Consider the following 16,917-nt stretch of genomic DNA (forward strand, 5'->3'; position numbering starts at 1 on the left):
TATGAAATAATTAACTCTAAATGTTTCTGCAGACGACATTGATGGATCTTCACACACATTCTCGTCAAACTGTTTCTTTCTTCGGATAATACATTTTTTCCGAAATGTTGCTTCAACTCCCATCTTAATGGCAACCTCTTTAGCTTCAATCATGGCTTCTTCAAACCCCACTTCTCTATAATCTTCAAGATAATGAATGAGTCCGTTCAATTTCTCTAATGCAACATCAATATTTATATCTTCAGTTTGAAGTGTTTTGCTATCAGAGTTTACCGCAAATAATATATTATGCCAAATAATCATGCTCAAAAGGAATTCAAAATTTTCAAAATCTTGTTCTCATATATTTTCTGCATCATGAATTTTTTTTGAATCATCACTTGTCTCCACCAATTCTTCTAAAGCTTCTAGTAATTAGGATTAAAGATTAGGTTTTCATCAATAGTTTTTCGTTAACTTAATAAACCCTACACCATCTAGATATTGTCAATTTTGTTATTACGTATAACTGGAAAGAGAGAGAGAGAGAGTAAATAAATAGAAATTTAGATGAATTTAATAAACTCTACAACATCTAAAGGTCATATATTTATATATAATAGGAAGGAGAGAGAAAAAGTAAATAAATAGTAGAAAATAGGAGTTGTTCTATCCTAAATAAGGCAATAACTCAATGACTTTGAAGAATCCAAGAGGGGAAGGTGACTAGGTGACATGAGTAGATGACAATGGATCTCTCATCCCGTAGTGGAGAAGAAGAGGGTGTTCTCGGGTCCGGTTTGGCACTTTGGCTTGAAGAAAGAAAAGGATATTAGGATTTCATGATTTGGATGTTCAAATTTCAAAAAAAAAATTTCATGTCAAACAAACTGTTGGGCCCACCATTCATTTAAAGATCATCAAATTTGGTGGCCCTTTTTACTTAACATTTGTTAAATGGGGCCCTTATAATTTTCTTAGAAAGTGGGGGTTCTTGTATATTTCTTAAAGAAATTAATGTCTTTGGTGGCCCCTAAAAGCCAGTGGCCCGAAGCGACGCTTTGTTCGCTTTGGCCCAGGGCCACCCCTGAGTGTCCCGCATGGACGGCATGACATACGTTTGAGAGGCAACCAACCTAGGACTTGACTTGGATTATGACTTCACTTCGTAAACATAACATATTTCATTTGACGAGCGAAAAATAAATAACGATTTAAACTTCTATCTATCAATATAAACAGGAAATAAATTGATAAATTCGAAAAAACTGATTTGGGATTTAGCATTTACCGTTTTATTTACTGTCCTTAAAGATGATGCGTGTCAACGAGGTGTAAATATTTGTGCTTGCTTTTACAAACAGTATGCCTTATATAGATGCGCTCATCATAAGACAACCCCCAAAAGCCCAATCTTAGATGTTCAGTTCTATAGGGCCCCCCCTTAAGCCTCCATCATCAGACTTTGTATGACTAATTTTGACTTTGTGAGAAGTCTTGATTTGCTTCTTTATCCTAATTTGTTAAAAAACAAGAACAATGGGTTTATAATAAACAGTTTTAGTGACATTCTTGATTTGAGAAAGTTAGTTACAAATTTTCCAACTTCCAATAACTAACCCTAAATTCTGTTTCATTCTTCTTGCTCACTTCCCTTTTAGTTCTTTATATAAGCTCAACTTTGATCTTCAATTTCCCTTCTCAATAGAGAGAGAGAGAGAGAGAGAGAGAGAGTGAATAGAGTTCAAGAAGGAAAAGAAAAGATGGAAAACCAAAGAAATGATCCCAACGGCAATGGAATTGACAGACCCACCACCACCTCCACCACCTCCACTTCCATCACCAATAATGTTACCACCACCACCACCTCTACTAGTAACGTTAGCACCACCATAACCCGTTTGGGTCCCATCACCACTTCCAATAACAACCCCACCACCACCAATAGAAACGGAGCCACCACTAGTTCCAACAATGATGGCATCACAGCCGCCGGCAACATGTCCACCACAGCCACAATGTCCGCCATCTTTAATATCGATGATGAGGCTGTAACTCAAACTGCCCATGTAAATGTCATCGGAACAGCCTTTATTGTAACTAGTTCTTTATCATCAGTAACCGGAAACTCCACTTTCAATGCCGTTATTGTAATCGGAGGTCCAAGAATTCAATTGTTTAATCCTCGATTATCAGTCAATCCCCAAACCAATAATGATGCTCCCACCACAATTAACGGTTTCTCCACCACCACCACTAATGGTGCTCCCACCCCAGCCATAGATATGGAACCTGAAGTCTTCACCGGTGATGGTATCACTGTCGAAATACAAGTCGTTAGAAGACACATTTTTGTTGCTACTACTGTGCCATCACGAACCTGAAGTTTTTTTTTTTTCATTAATGATGATTGTGATTAATCCCCAAAATAATGGAAAATTTCATAGTAAGGTACTAAATAAACTAGATTACAGACTACCCATTTGATGAATTTGTGTTTCAATTCTGAAATTCAACTTGTTTGATTGTCCCAATTTGTCTTGATTCTTGCTTCTAGTAATTTTGTTTCAAGAACTTCTTGGTGTATGTTAAGTGTAAATAAATTGAATCACAATATAAAGGCAAACTAATTTAGATGTACTAAAAGCGTCGCCAATGGTTCAAATTGTTGCCAATAAAAATACTTATCACAACACATCTATGTCAACTGTTTGCAATTTTAGAAAGGAATATCGAAATTTGGTAAGGCGTGACGAAATTATTACTTACAGTTTTGTCGCTGATATCTTCATTTTAGTATTCGCTACGGTTTTATAGTGTCGTACTATCATGGGGTATATTGGTGAATATGTCATTAATCATCCGAAAAGAAATGCCCACAATGGTTCAAAAACATATTGTATTAAACTGGAAATCAAATGGAAACCAAGGCATTTAGTAAACTAGCATGTTAGATATTTCCACGTTTTACCTTACTTCATCGTCGAAGAATCAGACATTTAATGTCTAATGTAGCATGGAGTGTAAATCGACGGACAATCTAACTCAAAATGGGTTTGTCATCACATATTGACCGATCAGAGACAAAAAAACTATAAGAGAAAAAGATATAAAAAAATAGCAATATGGAGGGAGAAACTCGAACTTATTATTACAACGGATTCACTAACAACCAATTTCTCGACCAATGACTTTGACATTAATTAAGAAAAGATGAAGAACATACGAATGATGAAGAAGAGAAAGAACATACAAATGATGAAGAGGAGAAGAAGAAAAAGGAAATAGTGTTTTATAGTAAAGAAGAAAGAAGATGGGATTGGGAATAAGATTCGGGAAATTTCAATAGTCATTTTGATTATTTCTTTATTCTTTTATTACATTCAATTCAAAATTTCAATAGTCATTTTGATTAATTGAACAAGATTTATTAATCATGTATTTTAAAGGCAAACTGTTTTAAATGTACTAAAAGCGTCGTGAGTGCCACAAAATGTTTGATTGTTCCAGTTGTTCTGATCCTACACGAACTGTATACCCCTCCTTGACAAAATTCGAACTCGGGTCCAGGCTTGGAACAACCGATTTCTATCATACGCCGGGAGGGCACTTTTGATTAAACTAGTCTTGAGCAGCTTGTTAATTTATTGGGCTGCTGTGTTTGTGATAACAAAGCGGGCAGTCAATGAAATTAACTGCCAGTGAGGTGGGAAACTATTTGTTTGCGAAATAAAGAGGGAGGATTGGGTACCCGAAACATCGAGGCATTGTTTGAGGCAGCAAATTTACGGCATGTATCGGATATAGTAAGTGGTAAATCAACTCTTTAGGTGAACAGGGTTCGGACTAATCTCATCAAGCACCACGATTTTTGGACAATGAAAACTTGAGTCAATAGCTCGTGGTGTTGGAGGAGGATTCTAAGTAGTAGAGAACATGCAAAACAACTAGTAACCACACAGATTGGGGATGGAAAGGATACAAAGTTCTGGACGAGCATATGGCACCCAAGGGGTCTTCTTCACGAGTCATTTGCAGAATGCTTTCGTTATAACTCCTATCTTCATGAAAACACGATGGTGGCGGACTTCCTAAACCCGGAGGGCTGGCACTTTCCAAGACATATAGCCAATATGCTAGGTAACATAGCGGAGGAAGCACAAGCAGTAGAAGTGGATCCTAGTAGTGAAGATCAGTTAGTGTGGGTGCCTAGTAAATATGGAGAGTACAATTTGAAGGATACATACGAGGCAATACGCCAACGTTGAACCCTCCTCGAGTGGACTGACCTAATTTGGTGCCCTGGTTGTATACCTCGCCGTAGCTTCAAATCTTGGTTGGCATTTTGGCTCAGGCTCAAAACGAAGCACAAACTAATGGCATGGGGCATATCTGTAGACTCCTTATGTGTATATTGTCGACGAGAACAGGAATTAGACTACCACTTTCTATTTGGATGTACTTTTACAAGAAGAATTTGGGAAGAGTTAATCTTATCAACTCGGCTATAGGCACGAGACAGTTGAAAACTGGGAGGAGGAAATAGCGTGGTGCATTCGACATTTTAAAGGTGAGTCGATTGAAGCGAAGCTGGGCGCCTGGTGATGAATGCTTACATCTATATTTGGCGAGACGTAACAAACAGATCTTTGAGAATGTAAATAAATCGGCAACAACAATCATCACAACGCTTAAAGAGGAAGTTAAAATCAAACTTGTTTTTGTGACGAAACGAGTAGAAGATACAAGTGATAACAGATGTACGATTGAACGTTGGAATTTGTCGATCTCAATGGTCCACAAATCCTTCAAGGCGTGTCGGTCGAGCAGGCCATGTCCAGGAAGATTCTTACTGAAGACAGATGGTGCACTGGATGAGGAAGGTGCTGGTTATGGGGTTATTATGCTAAATTCAGAAGGAGATGTGCTAAAGGCAGCTACAGTAAGGGTAGAGAAACAAACCATTTTCGTTCATGAACTCCAAGGAGTTGAATTGGGCCTCAAAATGGCTTATGAATATGGAATTAGTCATATTGAGGTCGGGGTAGACTCCTCTAATATCTGGGATCTTTTTGTGCGTCCCAATCCTAAGGTGCCGTGGAAGGCGAGGCGAGTGTGGAGACGAGTGAAGAGATTAAGAGACCGGTTTGACACTTGTGTGGTTAAACACGTATACCGGGAGACGAATCAAGCAGCTGACTTCTTATCGAAGATAAAGTTAAGTAATGGGGAGACGCATCTGGACATCAGGAAGTTGGCGGAAGGGTTGAACCGTATTCTTAGTTTGGATACGAGAGGAACGGTGGGAATTAGGAAAGGGTGGGGTGATATCATTTGTAATTAGATTATCTTGCTTTCTATTTTTGTCGGCTTCTCTCTTGTAATGCTTTGGGTTTTCTCTGCTTATCAATTTTAAAAAACTGTTGCCGATAAGAATTTGTCGGTCTACAAAAAGGCAAACTAATTTAGATGTACTAAAAGCGTAACAAATGATACAAACTGTTGCCAATAATACTTATCCCAATTCACAACACACCTATGTCAACTTGTTGCAATTTTATCTATGAAGTCCCGATTTTTGTATTTGCTACGGTTTTGTAGTAACTTGGCATCACATCATAGAATGTCCCGATTTTAGTCGAAAGTAAGGGTTTCGGTAAAGAACCCTTAACATGGGAAAGTTCTTTACCAAATCACTATACCAGACAATGTAGAGGGACATGCTATCTACATCACATTCTTCAACATTACCTCACGGCTTCACTTGGCACCAATTTTGGAAGGAAAAACCAAGTCTCCCGTAGAGTTAAAATGTTCATGTGAAGAAAACATTGAAGTTTAATCCTTATGTATGAAAGTCAACATTTGGTGGTGGATAATGTTGACATAAGCTCCAAAACCTTGAGGTCCCAGGGTCGTACATGTGAAATGGCGAAAGAGACATGGATCCCACCACTGATAGAGGTGAGGTTCGAGGATGAGGAGTGGAGATGAAGAGGAGAGTATTATACTATTGCGGTTGGATGTCGTTCGGTTTATATGGAAGGTACAAAATAAAAATGTATTTGAGGGCACACCTCCAAACAATTGACTTATTATTCAGGAAGGGATGAACATGCTTTGTTATTTCGAGAGTTATAATGGTACTGCAACCAATGAAGAGATTGTTGAGAAGATAACATTTCCTTTGATATAGAATTCCTCAACTCAAGGAGGTGTGAAGTATAATTTTGGCGCCGCATATAAAGATGAAAAAGTTGTTATGGGTGTGATATGTCGTAATAGTGGTGGCGAATATATATTGACTATTACTAGCTCTACAACAACCATGAGTACTACAAAAGCTGAAGCTAAAGTGGGGATTCTAGCCGTCTGACTAGCTAGAAAATCAAATCGATACCCGTGTGTTATTGAAGAGGATGCATGGGCGGTGGTGAATGCACACATGCTAAAGCATGACAATGTAGAAGTTTGAAATAACTCCCAGACAATTGTTTTTTCATATTACATTCGTTAAGCTATTAAAATGACACATTTGTTAGTTAAAAAACTCTTTTGATGTAAATTTAAATGTGTTGACGGAGATGATCCAACCTCTTAGTTTCATTGTAAGTCAGTTAGCGATAGATAAAGGCATAAAGCTAACATCTCTTTTTCTGATATTGAATAAAAACTCTGATATTGATTTAAACTTCTATCTATCAATATAAACGGGAAAAAAATTGATCGCAATAAATTTTTTGCAAGTCGAACTCGAAAATAATTTGATTTGAGTTTTAGCATTTATCGTTTTATTTACTGTCCTTAAAGATGATGGGTGTTAATGAGGTGTAAACATTTGTGCTTGCTTTTACAAACAACAATATGCCTTATATAGATGGGCTCATCATATGCATTATCGTTTTATTTACTGTCCTTACACAGTTGTTCTCAGGAAAGTTTTACAGGGGCCCCTAGGCTTCTTGATAACAAACAAGAACAATGGGGTTAGTTATAAACAGTTTTAGTGACATTCTTGATTTGAGAAAGTTTGTTACAAATTTTCCAACTTCCAATAACTAACCCTCAATTCTGTTTCCTTCCTTCTTCTCCCTTCACTTCCCTTTATATAAAGCTCAACCTTGATCTTCCCTTTCCCTTCTCAATTAGCATAATCAGAAACTGAATCCTAGAGAGAGAGAGAGAGGGAGAGTTCTTATTAATCAAGAAGAAGGAAAAGAAAAGATGGAAAACCAAAGAAATGATTCCAATGGCAGTGGAATTGAAACACCCACCACCACCTCTACCACCACCACCACCACCACCATAACCCCTTTGGGTCCCATCACCACTTCCAATAACAGACCCACCACCACCAATAACAACGGCACCACCACTTCCAATAATAATGGCGTCACAGTGGCCGGCAACATGTCCACCACAGAAACCAGGACTGCCACCTTTAATGATGAGGTTGTAACTCAAACTGTCCATGTAACAGTCATCGGAACTTCCATTAATGTAACTAGTACTGTAACATCAGTAAACCGCAACTCCACTTTCAATTCCATTATTATTTTCGGAGGTCCAAGAATTCAATTGTTTAATCCTCGATTCGGTTCCTCCACCCCAAATATCGGTTCCTCCACCAGTGTTCCCACCACCGCTAATGGTGCACCCACCACCGCTAATGGTGCACCCACCACCGCTATTGGTGCACCCACCACCGCTAATGGTGCACCCACCACCGCTAATGGTGCACCCACCACCACTAATTATAACCGCACCACAGACAGGTATATGGAACCTGCACTCTTCACCGGTAATGGCCTCACTGTCCGAATAGAAGTCTTCGGAAGATCTATAGTTCTAACAACCATAATCAACGACTTCCTTTTCAGTGCCTTAGTGAATGTGGGTTCTAGAGGTCCAATCATTATTTTTTCTTCTTGATTCACAGTCCACACCCAAAATTCATGTACCAATTTAGGTATAAAAGATCACTTCAATTATAGTTTAATCATGTCTTTTGATCAACAGCAGAAGAATTATAAGAAGATGACGGATTGGGTATTAAGCAATATTGATTGGGATTGATTGATTTCAAATCATAAAAGAAGAAGAAACAGAGGAGACCTCCATTAACGAAATCTATATTTCTTTGAGTTGTAGAAATGGTGGTTGGGTTTATTTTCTTGTTACTCTGTTTTTCCTTTTCAGTAATGATGATTGTGATTAATCCCCAAAATAATTGAAAATTTGTGTTTCAATAGTGAAATTCAACAAACTGTCGCCAATAAGATCGACTTAGAGAGCAAACAGATTCAGAATCGTATAACATATGAAAGATTTAGTGAGTTACTCTGTTTTTCCTTTTCAGATTCCAGTTTTTCTGATTCTTTCTTCCTGGTAATTTTGTTTCATGAATTTCTTGGTGTATGTTAAGTCAATGATACAAACTGTCGCCAATAAGAACACTTATCAACTTTTTGCAATTTTGGCATGCAATATTGAAATTTGTTAAAATCCTGACCAAAGTATTACTTTTTTTTGGAATAAGAAGATTTACTTCATTCATAAAGTTCAATGCGAGTTAGCAATATAAGTTGGGAAGTTAAAAGAATCCCAAAATTCAGTAGAATGATTCAAGAATGCACTGTGTAGCAAGTCATGAGCCATTGTGATTGTGACTTTCTTTGTCGGTGTCCAAATTAGACAATCTTCCTTATCTTCCTGAGGTATAAAAAGACGTAAATTTTTTAAGTAGTGTTGGATCGAAAAAACCATGAATTAAATCAACGTCCCACAATTTATTGCCCAGCAAAATTAAATATCTGACGACTATAAATTGACTCAGCCAACCTTCTGGCTTGTCCAAGAGAAATGTTTGTAAATCTGGAATCACTTGCTAAGTACAAGAACTACTCGGGATATGATTAACACTCCAAAAACTAGAATTTGGTAGATATTTTTGGCTTGAAAAAGTTGTGGCCATGTAGATTTGGGTCTGGTGAGGAAATTCTATCTCAGCTTTGTGGTTAATGATAAATTTAACAACTCTAGATTCCGAATCCCTTGTCCTCTCTCTAATCTAGGCCGGCAAATGGTTCCCCAATTTATGAAATGTAGTTTATGTTCATCATTTCCATGTCCCCCCACAAGTTTCTTTCCAATTTTTCGAGTTTAGATATAACTCATTTCGATAGAATTGAGGTACTCATAGAATAGATAGGAGGTGACGACAAAATAGTCTGAATTGTGATACCTCTTCCTGCTTGAGACATTAACCTTTGTTTCCAACCTGCAAGTTTAGTAGAAATTTTGTGATGCAGGGACATTTTCATGAGATATTCCAAGTATCTTGGATATCTTAAAATTTAGTTATTTTAGTAGCATAATATTTTTGTTAGTAGAGAATTATTATTTTTAGCAGTTTTATATTTTTAGGAAACCTTTTAGGTTTTAGATTCTAGTATTTTATTTATATAGAAGTTGTTATTAGAATTTGATTAGCTTTAGGAAAGTAGTATTTTATTTATTAGAAATTGTTATTTGAGTTTGATTAGGTTAAGGAAACCCTAATTCTATATAAAGGGGGATCTAGGAGTTGTTTTATTCATTCAAGTTGATCAATAATATTCAGTATTTTAGTTTATTCTTATTAATTTCGGTTCTATAGTCTTTAGACGGAGTTCTAAGGCTTTTATCAGTTTTTCCGCTGCGTCATTTTGACTCAAGAAAATCAAACAATGAGATTTGGTGAGGAGATTTTAACAAAAAAATCCCCAAATATTTGTCATCACTTTCCATACGTTGTACCTCTAATGAGTTGATGATGGCTTCCTATTGAAAATATGATATCCCTTTTTCAAAGTTTATTGGAGATTTTTGATAGTTAATCTTTTTGTCCAGAAACTAAGGAATACATTGATAAGATGTTCAACAAAAAGTTTTCTATATCTTTTCCAGTGCAAATATTAAATATGAAATATTGTTCGTGAATAGTAAGTGCGTCACTAGAGGTGCTCTATGATTTAGACAAATGCCTTCATATAATCCAATGTCAGCCATTAGGTGAAATATATTTGACAAATACCTTCCTTCATATAATGCCAACCGCCATGGAATTTACGGACCCACCACCACCTCTTCCTCCTCCACCTCCTCCACCTCCACCACCAATAACAACCCCACCATAACCACCACCATAAATGTGGGTAATGAGTTTGTAACTCACTGATGTAGAACGCAGCGGAATTAAAAGAGATGAATAATTAAATAAGAACGATGAAAATAAAGATCAAAATAACTCTAAATAATAAACTTAATTAAAACTTCAATGGGGTTTTTCTCTCAATCTGAGAACAATAGACAAACTAGATATCCTTTTATAGGACTCTGGACTTTCCTAGATAGACTTGAATTAGAATTTCTAAATAATTAAATACTGCAACTGCCTAAATAACTTGGACTCAAATATGAACCTTTCCAATTATAGGAAATATTAAAATAGTAAAATTCCTAAACCTAAATTAATTAATAATCATACTAAAATAAGGACTTCCTAATTATACTCTCTCTGGCCGGTTGGTCCATGACCGGATCCGGTCATGGAAATAGTCTCCACGCCGGGTGCCCCTGCATCAGCATCCCCTTCCCTCAAGAGGTTCGTCCCGAACCGTTTGTGAAGAGAATGTAGTTCTTCCGATCCATCTTCAATTGGCAATAACGTCACAATCTTCTTCTTCCAAGGAAATTCATAAACATTCAAACGACCACGGTAAGTGGCATCAACATCAGATTGCCATGGTCGTCCTAATATGATGTGGCATAAATCCATATCAGTGACATCACAATTAACTGTAGACACATAAGAAGAACCAATAGAAAGAGTAATAGTACACATGTGATCAACCCGTGTAGTAGTTCCTGACTGAATCCAAGCGGTTTTATATGGGTTTGATTTAATCATTGTAGCAATACCCAAGAAATTAACCAGTTTTGTAGAAATTAAATTTTCTACACAACCATTGTCAATTACTATAGTACACACTTTATTCAGTACTGTACCCCGTGTAACGAACAAATTCTTTTGTTGAGATAAATTCCTTTTTAAAGGTGTGAAAAGAACTCTACGAGTGAGTAACATAACTCGATCACCGTTGTCTGGAATAGTATTAATTCGTTCCAATTGATCTTCATCTGAATCTGAATCTGATTTCTTTTCAACAATATTTGCTTTACCGCGAGAGGGGCAAGCATTAGAATAGTGGCCTGTTTCAAAACAACGATAACACTTAACTGGTGGAGGTTTTTTATAAGGATTTTCAGTTACCTGTTTAGTACCCTCCTCCGGTTGTTTTGGTTGATCTAACTCATCCGGTAAAGTTCTTACCGTTTGACTTCTAGTACTGTGTCCCCGAAAGATGGAACGAGAATCTGATTCAAAGGATCTAGCTACACTAATACATTCAGATACGGAATTGAAAGACCTTAAATTAACCAAATCCTTAATATCATTCCGAAGTCCGTCTTTGAATTTTTCCACTTTCATTGATTCTGAATCGGGAAGATTAAGCCTTGTTATTAGACGTTGGAATTCCGACGCATATTCCTCAACAGAACGTCTTCCTTGACGGCAACGCAAATAATCAACACATAATTGGTTCTCATAGTCCGGAGGGAGGAATCGGGAAAACATTAATGGTTTAAGCTCTAGCCAAGAAGAGATAGGAGGTAGTTGTGATAAACGTCGATTTTCGGATTCCTGTTTCCACCAAGTTAGAGCAGTTTTAGATAAATAACCAGTAACACAACGTACCTGTTCAGGGCCTTCCACTTGCATAACATCAAAGAAAATCTCGAGTCGTGAGACGTAGTCCAAGAAGTCTTCGATATTTATTGAACCATCATATGATGGTACTTCCATTCGAATACGGTAAGATGAATTAGCATGGGTACAATCGGTTTCGGTTTGTTGATGGTGGTGTTCGAGAATTGGTTTAGGTGTTTGAAACACAATCGGTTGACGTTGGGTTTGGTTGCTTGGACGGTGGAATGGTTCTCGGGTTTGGGTAAGGGTAAAGTTGGTCTCTCGGTTTTGGTTGATCGGTTGGTATGGGTCTCGGGTTTGAGTGAGATTTAGGTTGGTCTCTCGGTTTTGGTTGAACGGTTGGTATGGTTCTCGGGTTAGTTGAGTTGGGTGATGATCGGTTTGGAGATGATATGGAAGGGCTGACTCGGTAACTAGTTGTCGAGAGGTGTTTGGAAGTTCTCGTAGTTGATAGGGTTGGTTAGGTGGTGGTGTTGTGTCGCGAGTTTGGAGGTAATGGCGGTTGTCGGTTTGTTGATTTGGGATGTAGTTATGTGGTTGGTGTAGAGGATGGGTGTCGGTTCGGGTTAACGGGTTTTGGGTGTGAGGTTCGAGATACGTTTGTGAAGGACGGGAGGGACCGAGAGGTTGGGTTTGTTGTTGGAGTCCACTGTTGGTGTGTTGGTTGTTGGTTGGGAAACGGTGTTCGGGTGATGTCGAATTGTGGTGATGTTCGGCTGGGATGTAAGGTTCGGTTAGGGGACGGTTTTGGGTTATGGTAGGATTGGTGAAGGAGAATGGTGATGATTGTGGACTTGTATAGGATGGGTATGTATTTGGTTTTATTGTAGGAGTCGTTGGGTTGTTTGTGATAAACGGTGGAGGTGTAATTGGGCAAGGATTGCTAATGGTGTGACCGAATAGGGGTATGTTGGTATCGGTAGGGAAGCTTATAGGTGAAAACCGGTTAGGGTGTGAGTTGGTTGTGAGGATTGGTGGTGTATTGGAACCGATAGATAACGGGTTTGAAGTGTGGGAAGAGGGTTGATTGATACACATACCTTTAATTTGTTTTGAGAGATTGTTTAAGGAATCGGTGAGTTGATCGAAACGTTGATCGATTCGTTCGAATTTTTCTGTTGTTTCCTTCTTGTACTCCATGAAACCTTCTTCCAACTTTTTACCTGCAGATAACCCTTCCTTAATATTGTCCCATTCAGATGAAAAGGTTGGTGTTTTCTCCTTAGTTGGTGTAGCCGAGATAGTAGTATTAACCATGATGATAAAAGTGATGAAGACCGGAAAAAAAAATTTTATGGCTCTAGATACCACTTGATGTAGAACGCAGCGGAATTAAAAGAGATGAATAATTAAATAAGAACGATGAAAATAAAGATCAAAATAACTCTAAATAATAAACTTAATTAAAACTTCAATGGGGGTTTTCTCTCAATCTGAGAACAATAGACAAACTAGATATCCTTTTATAGGACTCTGGACTTTCCTATATAGACTTGAATTAGAATTTCTAAATAATTAAATACTGCAACTGCCTAAATAACTTGGACTCAAATATGAACCTTTCCAATTATTGGAAATATTAAAATAGTAAAATTCCTAAACCTAAATTAATTAATAATCATACTAAAATAAGGACTTCCTAATTATACTCTCTCTGGCCAGTTGGTCCATGACCGGATCCGGTCATGGAAATAGTCTCCACGCCGGGTGCCCCTGCATCACTCACACTCTCACTACAATAGGCACCAGTATTCTCATAATTGTAACTAGTAATTGTTACGACAGTCAATGATTTCTAAGGCCATGTCTGCTTTAAAATCCTTCCTTGATAACACCTTTTCCTTAAATGATCTTGGTTGGCTTCAGTACATTTTAGGTATTGAAGCCTCTCGCTCAGAAAAGGGAATCTTTCTCTGTCAGAGAAAGTATATCGTCGATATTCTCCACGACTCCGGCCTCACGGCTCCTAAAGTCTCTCCATTCCTCATGGAACAAAAGTTCCGCTTAACCGTTTCAGACGGTACGCCACTTCCCGATCCTTCGGTTTTTCACCGATTGATGGGACGTCTCCTGTACTTAATGGTAACACGTCTAGATATTTGTTATGCAGTAAATAATCTCAATCAATTCATGCAAAATTCGACTGACATCCATCTTACTGCCGCTCACCGAGTTTTGCGTTATCTCAAGGGTTCTATTGGTAAAGGACTCTTCCTTTCGGCCGATAGTTCTCTCATTATCTCAGGTTACACTGATTCTGATTGGGCAGGTTGCCCGACTACCCGTCGTTCAACGACTGGATACTTTACCATGTTAGGATCTAGTCCGCTGTCTTGGAAATCAAAGAATCAACATACGGCTGCTCGATCCTCTGCAGAAGCAGAATATCGAGCTTTGGCCACCCTAACATGTGAACTTCAATGGCTAAAATCACTTCTCCAGGATTTTGGTACCCAACACTCTAGTCCAATGCCTGTGCATTGTGATAACATAGCAGCTCTCCACATCGCTGACAATCCAGTTTTCGATGAACGAAATAAGCACATTGAAATCGATTGCGACTTAGTTCGTAAGAAGATCAAATCCAAACTCATTCTTCTTCAGTACACGCCGACTTCCGAACAACTCGTAAACATCTTTACGGAGCCACTTGGAGCTGAAGCCCTACAGAGATTAACTGGCAAGTTGGGCCTCATTACCATTCTTGCTCCAACTTGAGGGGTAGTATTAGGATAGGCGGTCCGCCTATCCACCCCGACTGGCCTCCGACCCGAACGGTTTAGTCTTAGGACTTATGGTTATCATTATTAAGATAACCATCAAGAGAGTTTTGTATTTATCAAATAGTAAGTTGTATAAGGATTAGTCTCCCAATATTATAAATAGGGTTGTATACTCATTGTTAATGAAAAAAGAAATATTTTACCAAGCTCTCTCCCTCTCTATTTACCATCCCTCTCTCTCGACTGACTCTCTCCCTCTCTCGCTTATCTCTCTCTCTCTCACGGTTTCTCTACGTGAGTGAGAACTTCACAATAGCCACCAATGTTCTCATAATTGTAACTAGTATTGTAGAATCAAGAATCCGCAAGTCCACCATCAATGCCTATCTTTCTCATTTTGCCGACGGTTCTGAAAGTCCAACAGTTCAATTGTTTCAGTCTATATCCAACACTTCGACCACAACCACCACCACAATTATCGATGATGCGACGGTAGCTCAATCTGTCATGGGAACATCCTTTGTTGTAATAGCATCAGTGACCCCAACTCCATTTTCAAACCGTCCATTAATTTCAGCCTATTTTCACAATCTCCTTTGTAGATAAAAAATGTAAGGGGTAGAATTAGGTCTGACAAACAAACAATTGGGTTAATTGGTTAGACTTCGCCTTAGGCCTCATTTGGTTCCGCTAAAAAAAAGCTAAAAGCCAACTTTTAGCATATTTTAAGCGCTTACTGAAAACTTTACGCGTTTGGTTCAAAAAAGCTGTAGCTTATTTTAAGTTAGAAAATCTCACTTTCTCTAAAAAGCAGAAGCCATAATTTTGTGACTTTTTTATAGCTGTTTTTTAAAAGCTAGCTATGAAAATAAAATAAAATATTTATTTTTTTGTCACTATCAATAAACATCCACCACCATCACAACCACCCCACCACCTCTGCTACCACAATCACTTCACCACAATCACTCCACCACCTCTGACCATCACCCCACCACCTATGCCACCATTCCACCACCATCACCAACACTTCACCACTTCCATACCACTTCCGGCGCAACTCCATTGTTAGAATATAGCACCGACCAAGAGACAATCTTCGGGAGCAAGACTTACCCTAGGCGGTTTTGCTATTATGTAAAGTTGTTAATTATTGTAGTATTCATGAATAGGGAAGTTTCCCAATATTCCTAAATTACTTCTATATGTAAATCCCTTGTAAACCTATAAATACCTATGTAAATCAATGAATAAAACACACAGAGAAATCTTCTCACACATCTCTTTCTTCCTTGTCTTCTCTCTCTGTGTTCAAGCTATTATTATTATTCAAAGAGGTATTTCGCTCTTCACATGGTATAAGAGCCAATTCAATTTTTTTTATCATGACTACTACTGAAGTCAATTATGGAGACTATACTCCTAATTCTCTACCTAATCCGGTGTTTGATGTTCATCATTCTGATTCACCAACTACTATTCTCATCACTCTTTTATTAACCGGAGATAACTACACCTCTTGGTCAAGAGCCATGAAGATGGCTCTTCGAGCTAAAGATAAATTCGGGTTTGTAGACGGTTCTATTCCCAAACCCACTTCTCCAACTCAATTACACTCACGGGGAAGGTGTAATGATCTTGTCAGTAGTTGGATTATCAACTCTATTGCTCCGGATATTCGGTCTTCCGTTTTATACGATGAAAGTGCCGTCGATATTTGGCGTAATCTTCATGAAAGGTTTTTTCAAACCAATGCCCCCAAAATTTATCAATTGAAACGGGCAATTTCATCCTTCAAACAAGAAGGACATGATGTCTCCTCCTATTTTACTCAACTCAAAACTCTACAAGATGAGTTACAATCCCTTATGGTAATCGATCCATGTATTTGTGGTCAAGGGAAATTGTTACTTGATCGTACTAATCAAGAACGTGCTATGGAATTTCTACAAGGGCTCCATCACCGTTTTTCAGCAATTTGAAGTCAAGTTTTGTTAATGGACCCTTTTCCTTCAATCCTAAAGATTCATTCTCTTGTCAAACAAGAAGAAATCCAACAAAATATCATGGTCGCTACTTCCAGTTCACTATAAGCCGCCACCCTTGCAACATACAACAATGATCAACGAAATTTTCGAATGGAGAAACCAAACGCTCAACGTCCTAAACGAGCTCGTCCCTTTTGTGACTATTGTAAACAACATGGCCACGTTCGGGCTACATGTTATCAATTAAACGGTTATCCAAACCGATCCAACTCGGGTACTCGACCAAATCGCCCACCACGTCCGACCGGTCCACTTGCCGCCACCGTAACCGAGACGGTTGATCCTCCAACGGGAGCACCTCTAGCCACCTCATTAACTCAAGAGGAATATCAAGGTCTTCTTTCACTTCTCGATC

At 38.2% G+C, this 16,917-nt stretch overlaps 1 protein-coding gene across 1 annotated transcript; it reads left to right on the top strand.

Moving 5' to 3' along the window:
- The first annotated feature begins 4,771 nt into the window (after nt 1-4,771).
- LOC147560442 (uncharacterized) lies at nt 4,772-5,323 on the top strand. Its single transcript, XM_086659286.1, has one exon. The coding sequence runs from the start codon at nt 4,772-4,774 to the stop codon at nt 5,321-5,323; it is 552 nt and encodes a 183-aa protein (XP_086515412.1).
- Nucleotides 5,324-16,917: the final 11,594 nt, after the last annotated feature.

Source organism: Eschscholzia californica, unplaced genomic scaffold (assembly GCF_041429995.1).
Source record: "Eschscholzia californica isolate CP2 unplaced genomic scaffold, dmEscCali1.0.p SCAF_2, whole genome shotgun sequence".
NCBI lineage: Eukaryota > Viridiplantae > Streptophyta > Magnoliopsida > Ranunculales > Papaveraceae > Eschscholzia > Eschscholzia californica.

Coding starts and splice junctions, on each gene's coding strand:
- LOC147560442 (XM_086659286.1), top strand. CDS start 4,772: ATGGTCCACAAATCCTTCAAGGCGTGTCGGTCGAGCAGGCCATGTCCA.